Genomic DNA, 20,553 nt, shown 5'->3' on the forward strand with positions numbered 1-20,553 from the left:
ACAGCGCCTGGCTCACGGCAGGCTGGTGGTTAATGCTGACCTTCTGCCCCCATGCCCTGGACCACTCACAGAGTATCCGGCTCCCCAACAAGGTCCTTCCAGGGGCTCCCATGCCCGAGCTACCACCCCACCCTCCTAAGGCTCCCAGTGCACGGCTCTCATCCCTCTCATGACCTGGTGTCTCGGGATGGCGAGATCAAAAAAAAAGGAGTTGAACCAATCCCAGCTTCTTCTCACTCCTCAAGTGCATTCCCAGAAAAAGTGCTTAATTAGCCAAAAGTATATAGTTGGAGTGGTGTCCTGCAGAAGAAGTTTACCTCACTTAATTCTAGATTTCCTTTCCAAGTAGTACGGGCAACCCTCCCCTGAGGTAGCCCAGTGTGCGACATCCAAGAGCAAAACAGAAGAAGGAGCTTTTCAATCAGGGAGTGGTATAGGCAGTCCAGACAAGCAAACCTTCTTTCTTCAATCATACTGTTTTCCTGTTTTGGTTCATTATGAGTTTTAGGCAAGTACCATTTTCTGGAATGCTAGCACAGCCAGACTGCATGTCCAGGCCAAGACGTGTAACCTCAGCTTTCTTATCCATAATACTGGGATAGTGATGAATCGTCCCTTGTAAGGTGGCTTTAAAGATGAAATGAAATAATCCATGTAAAAGACTGGAGGACACCTGACATGCAGTGAGTGCTCCACAATATTTAGTTTTTATTATTGGAGCTAAAATATAAAATAGGCTGCACTAGCCTTAGCTACCTGGCTGCCAGGTAGAACATCACTGCTGATAAGGGAGAAAAGATTCCAAGGTACAAACCATGGATTTATAATGAACTCTTTTTTTTTTTTTAACATTTTATTTATTCATTTGAGAAAGAGAGAGCCAGAATGAGTGGGAGAGGGGCAGAGGGAGCAGACTCCCCACCGAGTGAGGAGCCGATGCGGGGCTCGATCCCAGGACTCTGAGATCATGACCTGAGCCGAAGGCAGATGCCCGACCGACTGAACCACCCAGGCGCCCCTACAATGAGCTCTTGACGGTTTCAGTTGTTATGAAAATAAGAAGTTACCACTGAACTCTTAATTAGCTGGCTGTTAGAAAAAGATTGCCTTTTTTAAATCAATGCCCACATGTGGGTCACGTATCAAAGACAGGGTAGCAACATGCATGATCTTTTCCTTCATCCAATGAGTCCAATGTGATCAATGCTTAAAAAAAGAAAGTATGTCTCTCACAGCACATGTCAAAAGTTTCTTAGGTTCAGGGTGTAAGAGAACCTCGCCACCCCCAACCCACACCCCAAGGCCCTACTCAGAGTCTAAGTGGCATCAGGGACCCTCATTCAGCAACTGCTAACAGCTACATTGCTAAAAGTTAGATACGGTTCTCAACAGACAGCTGGGGTCAGAAAGAAGAGCATTTCTTCCATTTACCACATAGGTCAGAACTTCGCAGGGATGCAGCCAAGAGGCCCAATCCTCGTCTCATCTCAGGTGGGAAGGGGAAAGGTCAGGGTTCTTCTTGCTCAAAAATATCTCCCCCGTAATCCTATCAATTTGTTTCACTGAGTCTACCAAATTCTCCTCTTAAAAGTGAATACTGCATAAAAAAGAAATCTAAGAGGAGATGCTCCATAGTATATACTGGTTTTCCCTAGGTAGTGGGATTGTGAGTGACTTGGGTTTTCTACTTTTTTGTTTATCTGTATTTTCTAGGGTTTGTTTTTTTTTACAGTGAACAATTAAAAGTTAATTTTGATTTTAAAAAGACTTTTCGTAGATGGATTAAATAAATTATATTTGGCAGGAATCCCCCTTAAAAAGGAAGAAAGGAAACCACAATGAGATACCACTCCACACTCATTCAAGTGGCTGTTTGTGTTACTGGAAAATAACAGGTGTTGACAAGGACAAGGAGAAACTGGAACCCTCCTATCCTGCTGGCAGGAATGTAAAATGGTGCAGTCATTTGGAAAACAGTCCACGTTTGACATTAAGTTACCATCCAGCCCACAACACCCTACCTAGGTATATATTTAAGAGAAATGAAAACATATAACCACATAAAAATCTGTAAACAAATGTTCACACAGCAGTATTCATAATGGCCAAAAAGTAGAAACAACCCAAATGTCCACCAGTGGATAAATAGATCAATAAAATGTAGGCTAGCCGTACAACGGAATATTATTTGACCATCAAAAGCAATGAAGTGCTCTTACACACTATTACATGGATGAATCTTGGAAACATGCTAAGTGAAAGGAGTCACAAAAGGCCACATATTCTATGACTCTGTTTACACAACACATCTAAAAGAGGCAAATCTGCTGGGACAGAAAGCAGATCAGTGGTTGCCTGGAGCTGGGAGATGTGGCAAGCGAAGGAGGAATGGTAGCCAGAGGGTATAGCGTTTCTTTGAAAAGAGACGATTGCACTTATTTGTGAATATGCTAAAAACCACTGTGTTATCCACTTTAAATGGGTGGATTGTATGAAATGTCAGTGATACCTCAATAAAACAGTTACCCCAAAATGAAAGAAAGCAATCCGAGTAGGATTGGATTATTGACTTGTATGAGGAGGGAGCTGCTTTGGGTCAGGGGCACATGTGGGAGGTCAGAAGTCTCTGGAGAGAGGGCACCAAAGACAGGGTATGCTATGCAGCCAAATGATTAACCTGTGGCAAAAATCACCCTCAGGCCTTGGGACAGGCCTGGGCTTCCTCTCCTACACACCACCCAGTCAATAACCCAGATCATTCCCTGCAGCTCACCCTGAGCACTACAAAACTACTGGGAGGAGAAAGGCAGAGCCAGGAATCAGAAACCGAATCCACCACAATCACAGGACATCAGCCGACTTAGCAGTGATTGCCCAGACCTGGCTGTTCATCAGAATCACCCAGGAAGTTTGCTTGACTCTCTGCTTGTTTTGAAATATAGACCTCTGGGCCTTACAACGCAGATATTCTAATTCCATAGGTCTGGTAGATACCTAGGAATCCTGTAGCTTATAAATGTTTCCTCCATGTTTCTGACCATAAACCAGGCATAGGAACTTCTGGACGGGAGGATAACCCCTCTTAAGACATTTTTGAAGAAAATAAGAATAAACATGCTTTTAAATCTTAATAAAAGCCTTTAGCTTCCATGCAAAGGCAATACATAGAAACTGCTTAATAACGTGGTTTTTTTTTAATCCCTGGGACAGCTGCAAAACAAATTTTTAAAAGAATAAAAATATTCATGTCTCCACAACTCAGCAATTCTCAGACGGAGTGAGGTGTTCCAATCGATTCTCCTAAATTGTTCCTAAGCTACTGCTTAAACATCATAGAATTTAAAAGCTGAAGGAGATTTGGATACAGCTTCAACTCTCTCATCATAGACAAGAAGAAACATCAGCCACACAGATGAAGGATCTCTCCCACCCGGCAAGCTGACCCGGATTAGGACCCAAGCAGGGGTGCTCACAGTCCTGCCCTCTCTCTGACATCGCAGGATGTTCTGCAAGAATAGCTCACACTGAGGTCTTCCATTGCAGTAAAATTAGTCTCTGCGGATGTGAAGAAATGGCATTTAAGCAATAACGCGAACTATGGACTCCGAGGCGCATTCTACTGAGAAGGAACCTGCAGGTCACAGGACCAGAATCTACCAGGTACAGGTGAGCCGGTTCCATAAACCACAGTGAACCAACAAGAAATGATGCTGGAGGATGCGGACTTGAGTCGGAGCCTTCTGAGAGAGATGAGTATTATACTCTCAGACCCAAACCTGATGTCCACTGTGAATTACACAGGGGGTGGTTAGGGTGCATCGCTGGAACTATTGTTGCCCCTACAAAGATTGAATCACACTCCCTGTCCAAGCTGATGTCACCTGTACGTTTTCCCAAGACCGCCACATTGTAGCAGCAAGAAGCCCTCCCCTGAACGCAAATACAGTGGAATATTGGGTTTGGGTTTTCAAGATTTGTCACAGGCATGATTGTAACACCCCTGCCAAAGCCCTGTTAACCTCTCCCCTGTCTGCCTGCCTGCCTGCCCCTGAAACCAGGACACCAGATGTGGCCCCGCCAGTGCTCACGTCAGGACGCAGGTGGCTGGTGGTGTTCTGATTCCTAAGAGTAACGACCATTCACTTACAGAAGCGAGGAGATACTCTCGGCGTAAGAGTGAAATTGTGGCACGATAAAAAGCACAAGACTTCAATCAAAAGATTGAATCTGTGTGCTGATTCCTTTTATTCACTCTAGGAATTTGGTCAAATCCGTTAACTGCTCCAATTTTTGTTTACTCCCCTATACGAGGGAAGGAACAGTTGCCCTACTTAACATCCAGCTCAGTTGAACTCTTATTTGTAAAAAACATAGAAACGTGGCTAAACTCTATACTCCATGCACATAAGCTGTTAGTGGTTACTATGGGGTTCAGTGTCAGGGGAAAGGTGATCGTTACCAGAAAAACGACAATGTCCACCAGGTGATAACAAGAGCTACCAATTATGGAACACCTCCCAAGAGCTTGGCCAAGTTCTTTACATTCCCTCCACCCCAAAATCTTCTAAAGAAGGCATATTACTGTTCTGTTTGCACTGGGCCCCAGAGCTAGCAAGCAGCAGAGCCAGATTTTGAACTGAAGCAGTCCAACGAGCCTGCCAGTCTCTTACTTTTTAACTCCTCAAATGGTTAGACATCAAATGCAAAGCTTAAAATGAACAATGGTGGTGGAACTCTTTTTATGTTTGGGGGTGTGGTTTTTTTTGGGGGGGGGGGGCTTCTCTTTACTGCAGTTTCAAACAACTGTGTGTGACTCACTGCAAGAGGCTACATGCCCAGATGCTCTCTCTCCTCTCGGTAATGGAGCTAACTAGAAAGCGCACGCCCGCCCCTGGGTGCCTGGCTCAGCGCTGAGTCTCCTGTGCTCCAACACTGTACTTTCACCAAACTGGCAGTGGCTCCCCCAGATCTGCTTGTCAGGAAGGAACAGGCTGCTAGGAACAAGCAGCTTGTCTCTAGGATGGCACTGACACGGTGTGCGCAAATTAGCTACAAAGTGAAGAATGTCTGCAAGAAGAAACACGCCCATGGTTTTTAATCCACGAGAATATCTCCTGAGATTATGCTTCCTTGTCCAAGCAAGAAGCTCAAAGGAAAGGGTCAGCTTTCACCAAAAAAAAAGAAAAAAAAGGGGGGGGGATTTGTGAATCAGCATCTGAGACCACAGTGGGACCCATGCTAGGCACAGTCATTGGCCCTCCCCCTGCCTCCGGCTAGAGGGGCAAGGACATTTATCATTAGAGCCTCAAGGGGGCCTTCAAGTGACCAGATTCAGGAATATTCCCTCACAGGAAAGGCCCCAACAGGGACAGAGCTGTTGGAGGAGGGCAAGTACATCCCAAAGCCTCCATCCTTCCCACAATTCTCCTGATCTCAAAGCTTTCTCCTTCTTCTTTTTTTAATTTTATTTATTTATTTGAGAGAGTGAGAGAGGGGTGAGGGACAGAGGGAGAAGCAGGCTCCCCAGTGAACAGGGAGCCCGATGTGGGACTCAATCCCGGGATTCTGGGATCATGACCTGAGCTGAAGGCAGACGCTTAACCGACTGAGTGACCCTGGCGCCCCTCTTTTTTTTTTTTTAAAGGAAAGGTTTTTGTTTGTTTGTTCTTTTAAGACTCCATTTTTAAGTAATCTCTACACCCAACATGGGGCTCGAACTCACAACCTCGAGATCAAGAGTCACATGCTCTTCCAACTGAGCCAACCGGGCGCCCCTTAACCATTGCCTGCTTATGGGGGGCAGCAGCATGAGCAAACTCTTCAGTCCTCGGCAAGGCCTCCGAGGCCCCTGCAGGAGGCCCTTGGGGAGAGAGTCCTGCTCATCAACGTCTCACTTCTTTCCCACCGTCACCACCACGTACTGCAGCCTGACCAAGCAACTATCTGTCCAGATCACTTGTCGCATGCCTAGCACGGAGGGGGTGCCACAAGGATCGTGTGCTGGATCTGTGAGTACTTGCATTTCCCTAAATGAACCGTGTTCTTTTCCTTCTCCAGGTCTTGATTCAAGCTACCCTCCCTGACTGAGTTGTCCTTCCCATTCCTCTAACTTCCTCTCTGTTTACAAGAATCAGCTTTAGAGTTCTGCTCGCTTGGGAAATCATCGTTGACCTGTCCCTGAGCCCAGTTAGGGACACCAATTACCAAAAAGCTCCTGTGTGTGATGAAGAAGAAATGGGAATGGTTTTTACTTAAAAAGCACACCCAAATTTACATTACAGATGAGTGCTGTCCCCTTTAAAAATGTTATTTAGTCCACTTTAAGACATCAACTGAGTTTCTGACGTTCGTAACCCCCTCTTCAAAGGCTAAGGAATACATTAAATTTCCCAGAACATCAAGCCACTAAGGGTGGCTTCACTTTTCCCACCTCTCAGAATTCTGAATGAGTCAAAAACTCAGGGCCAGGAGGTAACTTGGAGATCAACTCAACCCCTCATTTTACAATGTGGAAACTGAGGTTCATGGAAAGTTGAGGTCATCCCAGAGATCAAATAGGAAGTGAATGGCAGAGTTTGGACAAGACCTCAGCTTATCCAAGCACACACTCAAGACTTTGATCTTTTTTCATCTCACACTCAGAAGAAAAATACCTCCCAATTCCTACTTTGAATCACATTCCATGCTTTGTTTTGCTTTTTGCTTCAAAAGTTAAATATTACGCTGAAAATTTAAATCAAAGGTAGAATATTGTAAGAGCTCCAGATGGTTTTGCCATAAGACATATTATGTCAAGACCTGTGGCCATCCCTAGTGAACAAAAGCTAATCCCAAGGTTCCAACCAGTTTTTAGTCCAATGTTCTTTAAACATCACTAATTCGTATATCATTATCTCAATTTTTGTCAGATTTGACCACCACCTTTACAATTATTCACTTATTTCTTTTCTTGACTCACTTTTCTTTAAATCACTTATTAAAACATAAATATCTAAAGTGGCAGGATATAAAATCAATCCACAGAAAGCAGTGGCATTTCTATACACCACCAGGACAGAAGAAAGAGAAATTAAGGAGTCGATTCCATTTACAATTGCACCCAAAACCATAAGATACCTAGGAATAAATCTAACCAAAGAGACAAAGAATCTGTACTCAGAAAACTATAGAATACTCATGAAAGAAATTGAGGAAGACAGAAAGAAATGGAAAAACGTTCCATGCTCATGGACTGGAAGAACAAATATTGTGAAAATGTCTATGCTACCTAGAGCAATCTACACATTCAATGCAATCTCTATCAAAATACCATCCACTTTTTTCAAAGAAATGGAACAAATAATCCTAAAATTTGTATGGAACCAGAAAAGACCCCGAATAGCCATAGGAATGTTGAAAAAGCAAAGCAAAGCCAGTGGCATCACAATTCCGGACTTCAAGCTCTATTACAAAGCTGTCATCATCAAGACAGTATGGTACTGGCACAAAAACAGACACATAGATCAATGGAACAGAATAGAGAGCCCAGAAATGGACCCTCAACTCTATGGTCAACTAATCTTCAACAAAACAGGAAAGAATGTCCAATGGAAAAAAGACAGTCTCTTCAACAAATGGTGTTGGGAAAATTGGACAGCCACATGCAGAAGAATGAAACTGGACCATTTCCTTACACCACACACAAAAATAGACTCCAAATGGTTGAAAGACCTAAATGTGAGACAGGAGTCCATCAAAACCCTAAAGGAGAACACAGGCAGCAACCTCTTTGACCTCAGCACAGCAACTTCTTCCTAGAAACATCACCAAAAGCAAGGGAAGCTAGGGCAAAAATGAACTATTGCGACTTCCTCAAGATAAAAAGCTTTTCACACCAGAGGAAACAGTCACCATAACCAAAAGACAACCGACAGACTGGGGGAAGATATTTGCAAATGACATATCAGATAAAGGGCTAGTATCCAAAATCTATAAAGAACTTATCAAACTCAACACCCAAAGAACAAATAATCCAGTCAAGAAATGGGCAGAAGACATGAACAGACATTTTTCCAAAGAAGACATCCAAATGGCCAACAGACACAGGAAAAAGTGCTCCACATCACTCGGCATCAGGGAAATACAAACCAAAACCTCAATGAGATACCACCTCACACAGTCAGAATGGCTAAAATTAACAAATCAGGAAATGACAGAAGTTGGCGAGGATGCGGAGAAAGGGGAACCTTCCTACACTGTTGGTGGGAATGCAAGCTGGTGCAGCCACTCTGGAAAACAATATGGAGATTCCTCAAAAAGTTGAAAATAGAGCTACCCTACGACCCAGCACTTGCACCAGTATCTGGGTATTTACCCCAAAGATACAAATGTAGTGATCCAAAGGGGCACTTGTACCCCAATGTTTATACCCACAACAGCCAAACTATGGAAAGAGTCCAGATGTCCATCAACAGACGAATGGATAAAGAAAAAGTGGTATATATATATATGTGTGTGTATACACACACACACACACACACACACACACACAATGGAATATTACTCAGCCATCAAAAAAATGAAATCTTGCCATTTGCAACGATGTGGATGGAACTAGAGGGTATTAAGCTACACGAAATAAGTCAATCAGAGAAAGACAATTGTCATATGATCTCACTGATATGTGGAATTTGAGAAACAAGACAGAGGATCATAGGGGAAGGGAGGGAAAAATGAAACAAGACGAAACCAGAGAGGGAGACAAACCATAAGAGACTCTCAATCTCAGGAAACAAACTGAGGGTTGCTGGAGTGGAGGGGGGTGGGAGGGATGGGGTGGCTGGGTGATGGACATTGTGGAGGATATGTGCTATGGTGAGCACTGTGAATTGTGTAAGGCCGATGAATCACAGACCTGTACCCCCGAAACAAATAATACATAATATGTTAATTTTAAAAATTAATAAAAAATATAAAGCATAAATATCTAATTAACCTCAGCCTAAGCAAAATAAATAATAAATAATCCAATAAATCATGTGTTTTATAAGTTACAGTTTTCCTAGCATATTTAAGATAAATACATAACTATTAAAAGAAAAAATATTCACGTGCCACTTAAAATCACTCTGCAAACTACCTCCAGCATGCATATAACATTATAGGAAATTTGCTCTTACTCTAGAACACAGCTGATTCCATCCAAAGCGAAACCGCTTACTGGTATTCTCCGTAAGTTCCTATTCAGTCTTCCGTACGCACCTATTTTATCTGAAATGCCAATCAGTAGTAGCAAATGCAGATCCCAAACGAAAGCTTATCTTTACGCTAATAGCTTTTCTTATCAACTGCTAGATCACTATGCCCTCCACACATTTGATCTGTCACTTTGTTTGAAATAATCCTTTACCCTAATGTTCTTCACTGACTATTAATAAATTATGAACAAACAGCAAAAATAATTACCCTTTCACCTAGGAAAACATTGGTGACTACGACTTAATGGTCTACCAGTGACATACGGCTTTACCCAGCATAATGGATGCAAATGTGTAACAAGATATGGGTAAGGTATTTTCACACAAGCTGTCACTTGTCACACAAATTACATGGGCTTCTTAGCTGTTTAATTCACAGATTTAAAAAAAAAAAAAAAACGAATTCCACTCACAATACCTGCATCACTCCTAAGCTCCTGGGGAGAGCAGAGCCAACCCACGAAACCACCAAAGAATAAAAGACCACGGCAGCAGGACATTGTATGTATGAAAATTCTGCTGTGAGTGGTGAAAGGAATGTTGGTCAGAGTCACCGAATGATTCAAAAGCCTTCAGGGGCGGAGAGAGAGACCCGAGATCAGGAGCAAAGCCCAAATCTGGTTGCCATATCAGAACAGGAACTCACTGAGCCAGCCGCGTGGTTTATGGATCTGCCAAGCCTGGACAAGGTGAGGCTGGGGGGTGCTGCTGGCGCCATACAAAGGCAATGTTAAGGTCGGCTGCTTTACATCATCAATCTACACCAGACAGAGCCCTCAGCACGGTGCTCTCCACGCACATTCCTGAGGAGCAGTGACTGGGGACCGAGGGCTCAGCAGTCTGTGTTGCCAGGGGGCCCTGGGGCCTGAGGCTGCAGCTGTGTGTCCAGCTTCGGCCCAGGGCTCTGTTACCATTTTAGGAAACTAGCAGATGCTTTTGCAAACTGACCTGGTTTTAGTCACCACTCTTATATCTGAGAGCTGGCCCATTTTACATTTTACCTCCTTATAACAAATAATGATATTAATAATAGCCAATACTGGGGCGCCCGGGTGGCTCAGTCGGTTAAGCGTCTGCCTTTGGCTCAGGTCGTGATCCCAGGGTCCTGGGATGGAGCCCCGCATCGGGCTCCCTGCTCGCTGGAGAGCCTGCTTCTCCCTCTACCTCTGTCTGCCGCTCTGCCTACTTGTGCTCTCTCTCTCTCTCTCTCTCTCTCTCTCTCTCTCTGTTAAATAAATAAATAAATAAATCTTTAAAAAATAATAATAATAATAATAGCCAATACTGATCCAGTCCTTAGCATGGACCAGGCACTGTTCTAAGCAAGTTTCCATGTATTCACACATGTAGAATCATAGAAAGTTTGACCTGGAAGGAGCCTTAGCTATTGTGGGGGAAGGAGCCCTGGACCGATGCCAGGAGAAATGAGGACTTTGACACCTATTGTCTGGGAGATTTTGAGTGAGTCCTGCCTCTCCCCAGGCCTCAGTTTTCTCATCTGGTAAGGCAGTCAGAGGGATGAGAGGTGATGAATAGGTTTCTAAAGGAATGCCAATCCTGAGCCTTTTGACCTGTTTGGGACACTATGTTGAGTGGGATTCTGAGCCACAATCCATTAGCCGTGTCTGCTACCATGGGCATGGGAGCAGGGAGTAAGCATGTCATCTGTTTGCCATCTCCAACGAAAGCATCTCTAAGGTCCCTTCCTGCTCAAATTACTTGAATTCATAGTTCCAGCCCAACTGTGTCACTAAGTGCAGTCTCCTTATAAATTAAAAAGAGAAAGAAAGAATTTGCTTTGGGACCTGGATGCCTCATTTCTGTCATAGAGCATGTGACCTTTACAAGTGATTTCATCTCTGTCTCAGTTGATTCACCTACAAAGTTAAGGATAAAAATATTTAACCTGCATCGCTGTCTCAAGGATGAAATAACGGTGTAAAGTCCGCAGCACAGAACCCAGCACACAGCTGATGTTCAATGAAGTAGAAGCTACAATTGCTGTTTTCCTTCTCCTCCTCCTCGTCCTCCTCCTCCTCATCATCAGTCTATCAGCCCCAAACTGGATTTACAACATGTTCTGACCCATGATTTGTAATTTAAGGAACATATGCTTACAACAAAAACTGATTACTGTGATTTTCCTTGAGAAATAAACTTAAGCTCCTTTCCAAGGAAAAATCATTTAGATATTTCATTATGGAAAATTCCTCAAATACACAAAAATAGAAGATATTATAATGAACCCCCATGGACCATCACTAAGTTTCAAGAATTATCAATTCATGGCTACTCTTGTTTCATCTATATTCCCACCCACTCACCCCTCTTTCAGACAACCTGGATTTTTTTAAGCAGATCCCAGACATTTCATCCGTAAATATTTCAGTGTCTACCTCTAAAAAATAGAAACTGTTCATTCTTCATAATTTTAAAAGTATTTGTTAACTGAATGACATGGCAATTGCAAGGCATAATTAGGAAATTATTTTCTCACATCTCTAATAATATTCCATAAAAGTCACTAACAAGTGTATGCATTAACAAAATAATAATAAGGGGCTGGCTCACGAGGCCACGTGGGAACTGTGGTATGCATGATTTATTAGAGCTACACAAAGTGAGTTATTTCATTCTTTCAGATATTTATGACACCGCTAAAACACTGAATACATCAACATCAGAATTAATCATGAATAATATTTAATTAGTGCTTGACAAGGATCAATTTGGCAACTCTTTTTGTTCTTTCTACTTCCCCCAAATAGAAAACTAGTCATAAACTAAAGTGTTTTATTTTTTCCATCTGCTTCTGGTAAAGCGCATCCCTGAATTGCAAACTTAGTTGAGATCTCCTGAACTTTCATATACCCAGGTAATTAGACTCAGATGCTGTCCGGACTAGGATTATAAATCAAGTCTGTATATGTAAGCAGAAAACAGACTGCTCACACCAAAGTGGGTGTTGCTGTTTCTCACGGACCTGCCCGTGGAGCCGACAGGCCCCACATCTGAGCAGAGTAGAAAGACGCTTTCATGCATAGGTCCCATGTCAATGGACGACCCCTTCTCTCACCTCTGCAACCCCCAGAAAGCACTGATTATAAACTGAATTCTTTATTTACAAAAGAAAAAAATCCTTTGGGACACTCAAACAAAAATTCTGCCCAGAGCTGCATTCGTAGGTACAAGCCAAGAGACTACGGCACACAGAAGTTACGTACCATGACATCTTCCCAACCAGACTGTTAACATCCAAAGCACGTGGTGCCCCGAAGAACTTCCCAGTCAGGGAGTTGTGTTCTCCTACAGAATGATTAGGAGAACTTTCAATCCATTGTTCTGTAACAACATCTGCATTCATTTAATTTTAACAGAACAGCAATATTTGTTTCAGTTAAGTTGGTATTTTAAATTGCAGAGCCGAAAGGCTCCTGGGTTCTTGAAGATATCTGAAAGAAAGTATTAAATGGTTGTTTTTAATATGGGGTGGGGGTGGTGTCATTCTAACAGATCCCTTTTTCTTTATCTCTGACTCACATCAAGTGAAACTAGGGCTGAAATGCCTACTGGAGACAACACACAGCATCTTAGAAGACTTGGAGAACGGGAAATCAGCTAACACGGGTTAGGCTCCATGTGCCAGGCACGGGACACCCTGTATCTAACAGAAGCCCCACAACAGCCCTGGGGTGGACGGGTATGGTCATCAGCTCACGAAGGAGAACACAAAGGCTCGTGTGGTGAGATGAGGCTCCAGGGTAGCTAATACCGATGAGTCAGGAGCCCAAACTCAGGCCTTTCTGACCCCATAGTCCAGGGTCTGTACCATATAAACTGATCCCCTATAATGGATCTTCCAGCTTCATAATTATAATAACTCATATTACTGAGCACTACATGCTGCTAAGTGCTTTAGATGAATCACCTCATTTATTCCTCACCTGTGTTACTCTTATTCCCGTTTTACAGATGAAAAAAATAAGGCTTAGAAAAGATATGTGAGGTATCCACCATCACACAGGGAAGTCATCTGACTGCAGGGTCCTCTCTCATCCATTTTGCTTTATCTACCTGAAAGGCAAGCTGGGCCACAATACTGATTATATGCCAGGGACGACACTCTGAAGTTCTGAGTTCCCAGAGATTTGTAAAGACTGCTGACTGCCTGGGCAGGATTAAGAATTCTAAGCCCTCCAACAGAGAACGCTCAACACACACACACACACACACACACACACACACACAGCATAAGGACACAAACAAAAAATGGGTACAAACTACAGTTGAGTGATTTTCACAAGGGGGAGGAGTGGTAAGAATGGAAATGACCAGAGTTTATCATAAAAAGCTAGGCTCTAAGAAGATATGACGGAGATAAAAATTCTATCTGGTTCTACCCTCTCTGGGCCAAATGCTGAAATTCCCTCCTCCATGGCTTGGGAGATGAGGTCAGTGGATCTTGTTTCTGCTCCACTAACTTTTCCACGCGCAACCTGATAGCTTCTGGAAACAAACCAATGATTACGAGATCATTAAAGTATGTTATTTTAATTAAAGGAGGGTCCTCTGGAGAGGGGCAGTAAACCTGTTAGTGGTCAACCCAAGCACCAGGTGAGCATCTACTCACCCAGGCCTATCGCACCATCCCTCCTTCCCTGTCTACCTCCACATCACAGCCTGACTGGGCCCAGTTCTGCTTTTGTACCCACATCAAACTGGGGCAGCCCACCTAGAACCTCCCATGTGATATTCTCCAGATATGCCTCGAGAGGTGAAAAGTTGTGCATTAAAGCAGTAATCACCGCAAGAGCTAAGAGAGAGGCTTGAAATTCAATAGGGCTTTGAAAAAGAAAAGAAAAAAGAATGAAAGTCTAGACTGCCAAAAAAATAAATTGGCATTGTTGTAAAATTGTGTTGCACAGCGAGAATACAAATATTATTCATGTTAAGGAAAGGGCTGACCTATGATGTGATTTATAGGCACTTCAAATGCAGTACAGGAAGTAAACGGAAAAATTAGGGTGCAAGGTCACCGAGTAGGCAAGAGTCAACTTAAGGGTAAAGTTAAAAACTTTAGGAAGAGAGCACACAGTTCAGCTTGTCATATAAATTAAGATCTGTCTTCACTTTGAAGAAATGGGGAAAATTGAATATTAAAATGGCTACGTTACTGAAGGCATTTTCTTCCCAATGCGAAAGAAAACAGGAATACTTGTTAGAGGGTGAGAAACACTAAAGGGATATTTCATAAAGAAACAGAGAGGAGGTTGATGCAATCCCAGAACCGACCTTGTTATCCGTCAGTAATGTAAACAAACAGGGCAACAAATAAAAGGGCTCTCGAGGCCCTGTCCTGAGCAAGAGGAATCAAAACCAAGTTTTGTTTTCAGGGATGTGTTGCTTCATTTTTTTATTAGAACAGTCTAAATGGATTTGGACGGCTCCTAAAAGTCTCAACGGCCAGGGAGTGACAATTGAAGCAGAAAGGGGTTTTCAACTCTGGAGCTGCAGGGACTCTGCTCTCTTAAGTCATCTTGCTCTCTGGCCATTCTGTTTTAAATACCGCTAGCATTAAATGCTGTCTTTTGGGGGGGTTTGTGTGTGTGTGTGTGTGTGTGTGTGTTTGTAAGAGATTGTGAATGTTTCCCAAAGAACCACTAGAGGGCAGAGCTTTGTGATGTTCCGAAATTACTAATTGCTAAACCAGCCAAGACCTCGGAAGGGCGCGTATCCCTCCTGGTAGAAGAAAACAGGGCTATGGCAGGGCGGAGCTCAAAGCCGCCTGATACAGAGTAGCCCAGAAGGGGGCGCTCCAAGCTGAAAGGGATCAAGACCGAGCATAGGCTCAGAGACACCCAATGGCCCGCACCGTCCACTGCTCTTAAACAAACGCACACTCCACCCCCGCACCTGAGGCTCCTTTCACTGCAGTCCTTCCCTTGACCAAGCCCCTGATGTTCATTTTACTGTGATTTCATCGGCATATAAAATATTGGGTGAGGGGTGCCTGGCTGGCTCAGTCGGTAGAGCCTGAGACGCTTGGTCTCAGGGTCGTGAGTTCAAGCCCCACAGCTGGCGGGGAGCCTACTTTAAAAAAAAATACTGGGTGAGAAGAGGCGGCAAATCAACTCTGGGCCTAAAGCATCCCTTATTTTCAGCCCCCATCTAAAACTCTGCCTTCTGTTGGGCTGTTAGCTTGCAGCAACCAGAGCCGAAGATGAAGGGAGCATCCTTAGAGCTGCGGTAATGCAGAGAAAAGGGGCCCGGAGAAACCCCTGGAGCAACCCTGAATCAGTCCTAGGCTGCCCCTGAGCGCTCCCACAAAACCCAGTCACTTCGGCCTCTGAGAGGCTTTCTCAGGCTGGAAGACAAGAGAATGTCTTTGCGGGGCCCTAAGTCCCTGCACAGCCCCTGTCCCGTGCCTGAGAACCCGAACACAAGCAAATTACGCCCTCATCACCCACTCCTGCAGGAAGGGTCCTCATTAACCCGTGTCCGGTGTGTCTAACGGACAGAAATCTGATCTCAGCCAAGGGTGTGGGAGGAGGCGATGGCAATTTTCTCTTTCTTTCCAACTCTGAGTTAGAGACCCATTAATAATTATTGCCATTATGAAAGCAGGTACCTGGACAACTTGTTAATTGTCTTAGTAAAGATACTCCTAAGGAAAGAGCATGGCTTTTGAGGCTACACTAGGGCTCTGGAATTATCAGTGGATTTCAGTAGTAATTCAGGGTGGGCTCTTTTGCTTGCTATCCACTACCCCTCACACCCCACTCCCAACAGAGAGAAAGAGAGAGAAAGGCCTCTCAGAGCTTTCCATCAGAGTGGAATAAGCCTTGAAATCTATCCAGTGCTGGCTCTGGTGTTTACTACCTATATGACCGTGGGCAAATCAGTGGGACTATCAAAAGTCTACTTCAGTAGGAAGGAATTACAATGCTCCCCCCACCACTGCACACATAAAAGCAGCCCCCAAAGAAAAGACACACTATAGGGTATTTTGTTAAGGGACAGCCTGGTGAGGGAATTGAAATAAGCCTTTTGTAAAGTAGTATGTGTTACTCGTCCTAGTCCTAACTGAAATCTGGGTTTAATGACTAATGACCACATCATGACCAAGCTCCAAACCGTACGCCATTTCCCTCTTTGCGGCCTCCAACAGGCATTAATGCCAAACCTGGTCAACCACTGGCTGGTTTTTATTGTTGTTGCTGCTGCTGTTTTAGGCCAAGTTCTCTGCTGGGATCTGCCAAGACGGAGGAAAGCCCTGGCAGTCCCCTGCTAGTGATGCCCGGTCACGGGGTTCGCTCCTGGGGGCTGAGAGCGCGCCCCGCGGAGAGGACATCAGCGGGCGAGGCCCCCCCCAAGGCCAGGAAGGTGGAGGAGCGTATTACCGTGGCTGCTAGCGGCTAAACAAACCATCAGTGCTCAGATACGTAACACAGAGCAAAAAAGGGTCTTGAGATTCTTCAAGATTTCCTCGCAGGGCCATCCTTACAATAACCCAGGCAGTGGTTTCTGTAAAAGCCGGATTAGATCATCTGTGCCCGGCCTTTTAGAAGTTTTCACGACAGATGGAGGGACACAGCTTTAGAGGAAAGCCCGGCTCACATCCGTCTACATTCATTATTGGCCCTGTTCTCCGAAATGCTATATGTTATCTTGAGCCTGTTTGTTTTTATCTGTCAGAGTGGTTTATTGTTAGGGAAATGTGGTGTCAGCTGACTCTTCCCCACCATCAAAGCCGCTTCATTAAAGTTAATAGTGTTTGACTTGCAGAGATCTCTTACCGAGGTAACCCAAGAAAGCCCCTGCTGGCTGTTATTTTTCCGGCAGTAAAGGCACCAAATGGATGCAATAACTGCATTAATCTTTTAGGAAGAAGGAGAAAAAAAAAAAAAAAACCTACCACATGACTCTATCTAGTAGCTGCTTAATAAATGCACCTTGAATTCATGAGGCTAATACCACCCTTCGGTTCAGGACAGGTCGCAGAACTAAATGGCCTATGTCCTGCCTCTGCCACTCAAGGCTCCGTGGCCTGGGTGGGGCTTGTCACTTCCCCAGACTGAACTTGAATTTGTTAATCTCAGAATTAAGGGGGTTAGATTATAAGGGAGCTTTTTCTTTAAATCGGGGAACCCTCTGAACAAAAGTAATCTTGCAATGAAGCCTGATGTATAAAGCAGATAAAAGCAAACTTTTTCCAGCTAAAGGGAGAGAAACCAGAAGTCCCTCCTTCTCAGCATATCTACCTCCCTCCACAGTGCCTCGGTCTACGCCCACCATCATCCCTTCCCCAGGGATCCTGCCCAACCTCCGTAGGCCACCACCCCCCACCCTGGACTTCCTGGAACAGCATCTGAAATCCACTGGCCTCGAAGGAATTATCTTTAAGGTCTTATCTGCTCCAAGTCTGGATTCTGTGATAAGCAACTGGAGTCAAACCACATGGGGACAGTTTCTAATTAATGTAATAACTTCCTGAAAGTCTCTGCTCAGTGCCACACAACATTGAACGGTTTGGCTTTGGCTTTGTTTTCTGTCCATCTTCTAATCACTGCTTTCTATTGTGTGCTGTCAAATTTCCCTTCACCATTGGAGTAGTGGGTCTCAAGCAAGCTTGGTCACCTCTGGGTCACTGTCACTTAGTGCTGGTTAGTTCAGTTTCAAATGTCAGTGGGACTCAATTTAAATCTCATCACCTCCCTCCCCTGCAGGGCAGGCTGCAGCTGCGAGTGTGACTCTTCAGCATGCTTCCTCACCCAGTGGGCCACCCTTTCGGGCCAGAAAACCAGCAAGAGAGTCAAAGCCAGCAGCCCTGCACCACAGCGCGCACCTGCCCGCAATCCACTCGGGCGATCTTCGCCACATCACCCAGCGCACGGGCAGGCTGCCTGGCCACCAGCCCCGCAGCCTCCTGCCATCCTTCTCCGGTCCTCTCCTCTGCTAAGCAGGCCAGCGGACAAATGTGCAAGGCTGCTGCTACCCAAGCAGGTGTCCAACAGGGCACCTAAAGCCAGTTTTCCCTTCTTGCAAGCAAGAGGGAATTTCTCCCCTCATTTAATTTGTTGAAGGAATTACCCCCCAGCCTCTGCCGCTCCCTAATGGAAAGGGGGGAAAATTATGAACACTGTTGCTCCAGAAGGCTACAGCCAATAAGACTCTCCCCTCTCTTCCTTCCCCCAGAACCTCCATGAAAGGCCTTCAGGATGAGAGAGAAGGCCTGAGTCAATGACTGGAGGTAGGAGGAGGACGTAGTAGGCTGCCCCATAGTCAGGGGAAAGGTAAGGGATGGAGAAGGGAAGGAGAAGGGGGCACACTGTCATTGGCTTTCTTTAAAATGTTGCATCTGCAACCACACTTCTAGTACCACAGAAAGAAATCCCACCAAACCTCCTGTACACATGTACCACTAGGATATCTACCAGCTTCCATTTGTATTTGTACATGTGGTTAGACTTGGATGGGTACCTCACAGTACCTGTGTCAGACTCTGGAGAATCCCAAACCACACATATGGTTTCATTTTTTTGGCCCAAGTCCCTGCGGGACAGAATAAAACAAGAGCAAAGAGAACCCTCCCTCCCTTCCTTCCTTCCTTCCTTCTTTCCTTCCTTACTTCTTCCCTTCCTTCCTCCCTCCCTCCCTCCCTCCCTTCCTTCCTTCCTTCAGCTCTGTCTAGGGAGCCTTTCCTTACACCAGGCAGGTGCTAGGCACTTGCTTGAGGCCATGGCAAATAAAACATGTTCCCTGCCTGGCCATGGTTACTTAGAACTACAGAAATAATTCCACTTGTATAACACTTTAGCTTCACTTTTCCAGAAGCTTTTATACCCAATAGTTCATTAGGATCCTCACAATAATGGTTATGGTAGATATAATCACCGTTTACAACAGAGAAAATAGAAATACAGCCAAGTTAAGGGACTTGTCTAGTCCCACCACTAGTTAAGTGCATCTGACTTCTGGTCTTTGGCTCTTTCTGTTTGACCAAACCGTACCCAAATGTATCCTGTGATTTCCTCACAACTGCTATCACAATGACTATACATTCCAGATTTTCCAGGATCCTTTCAATTTTAAATATTCTGTTCCTTTGTCTTCCAAATTGTGCTTATCAGACCACTTGAATTAGTTCTGAAAATACAGTCACTTATATCAATTTTAGGTTTGAAAAATATAGCCATCGTGGGCTCTCTTTCTTACTTTAAACATTCTGAAGTGAGATTTAGACTTTAGAGCATTACGACTATGCAAGAGTCACAGTTTTTCAATCAAATCATCCTTTGGTGTAGAAAATTATGTCAGTACACACATTGTTTAAGCTATTCTGAAAACTACTCTGACATTCCTTTTACTAATCTTTTTCCTGTTTCAAATGCTTCCATCAGGCATTTCTGTCAGGCTTCTGAAGGGTCCCACATGCACACTTCCAGTGCAGAAATGTGTTCTTTTTTGGTTCACTGGAATCTTTCAGAATGTCTGGCACCGAAACAGATTGGCTTTAATTAAAAGGCTATGATTTCTGTGAATTCCCATTAAGCTAGTGAAAGAAATCTGCATTTAAAAAATACAGTTAACACATTAAGGCACACTTGTACTGAAAAATGCTTCATGTTTAAAAAACTACTTAAGCAGATGAAACTAAACTGCCTGTGATAAAAATGTGCTCATTTTTAGTAAAATCCTTCACTTCTGAAGAGAGGGGTTAGTTCAGTACATATGTGCCCAATTAGCCATAAAAACTCAACTAGACATGAACCATGCAATCCTCCAATCCGCCTGTTGATGTTAAAACATAGATCCTATTAACAGGAATGTAATTTAAATGGTTAAAAAGTGATAAAGTACACAACTATAATCTGATAGGGTTTGAAATATGATACTGCTGGACACCGATGACAAACCAGTTTTGAATTATGACTCCGGCAAAGTCTGAAATAGCTCAAGCATGTTAATTAGTGATCCACAAATTCAAGAACTGCATTATATTATGTTATATATTCTATTCAGTCACACCTCTTTACCCACCAGCAAAAGCATGTCCTCTAATATTCAGAGAGGAAAGCCAGGTGAAGCTTTTTGAATTCTAGGTCCTGGATACCCTAGGAACACCTGACATAACTTTCCCTCATTCAACTTACTTATCTTTCAAATGTGATCTAACTCAAGCTAGTTTCTCAAGGAACAATATTCCAGAGGACCCATGAAGTGCAGAGAAGTTCACGAGTTACTGGGAAAATGCATGAAGAGCAATCAGTATGATCACTTCTTGCCACATCAGTGAGCCCCGAACTGTGTAAGGGAC

At 44.0% G+C, this 20,553-nt stretch overlaps 1 protein-coding gene across 1 annotated transcript in view; it reads right to left on the bottom strand.

The window, feature by feature from the left end:
- Positions 1-12,516, bottom strand: part of LOC116638612 — a 151,236-nt gene extending 138,720 nt beyond the window's left edge. Inside the window, exon 1 of the mRNA XM_032414725.1 lies at positions 12,461-12,516. Coding sequence (XP_032270616.1) covers positions 12,461-12,468 — 8 coding nt within the window. The 5' untranslated portion in view covers positions 12,469-12,516. The remainder of the gene's footprint in view (positions 1-12,460) is intronic.
- Between the last annotated feature and the right edge of the window lie 8,037 nt (positions 12,517-20,553).

The sequence above is a fragment of the Phoca vitulina genome, unplaced genomic scaffold (genome assembly GCF_004348235.1).
Source record: "Phoca vitulina isolate PV1807 unplaced genomic scaffold, GSC_HSeal_1.0 scaffold16, whole genome shotgun sequence".
NCBI classification, from domain to species: Eukaryota; Metazoa; Chordata; class Mammalia; order Carnivora; family Phocidae; genus Phoca; species Phoca vitulina.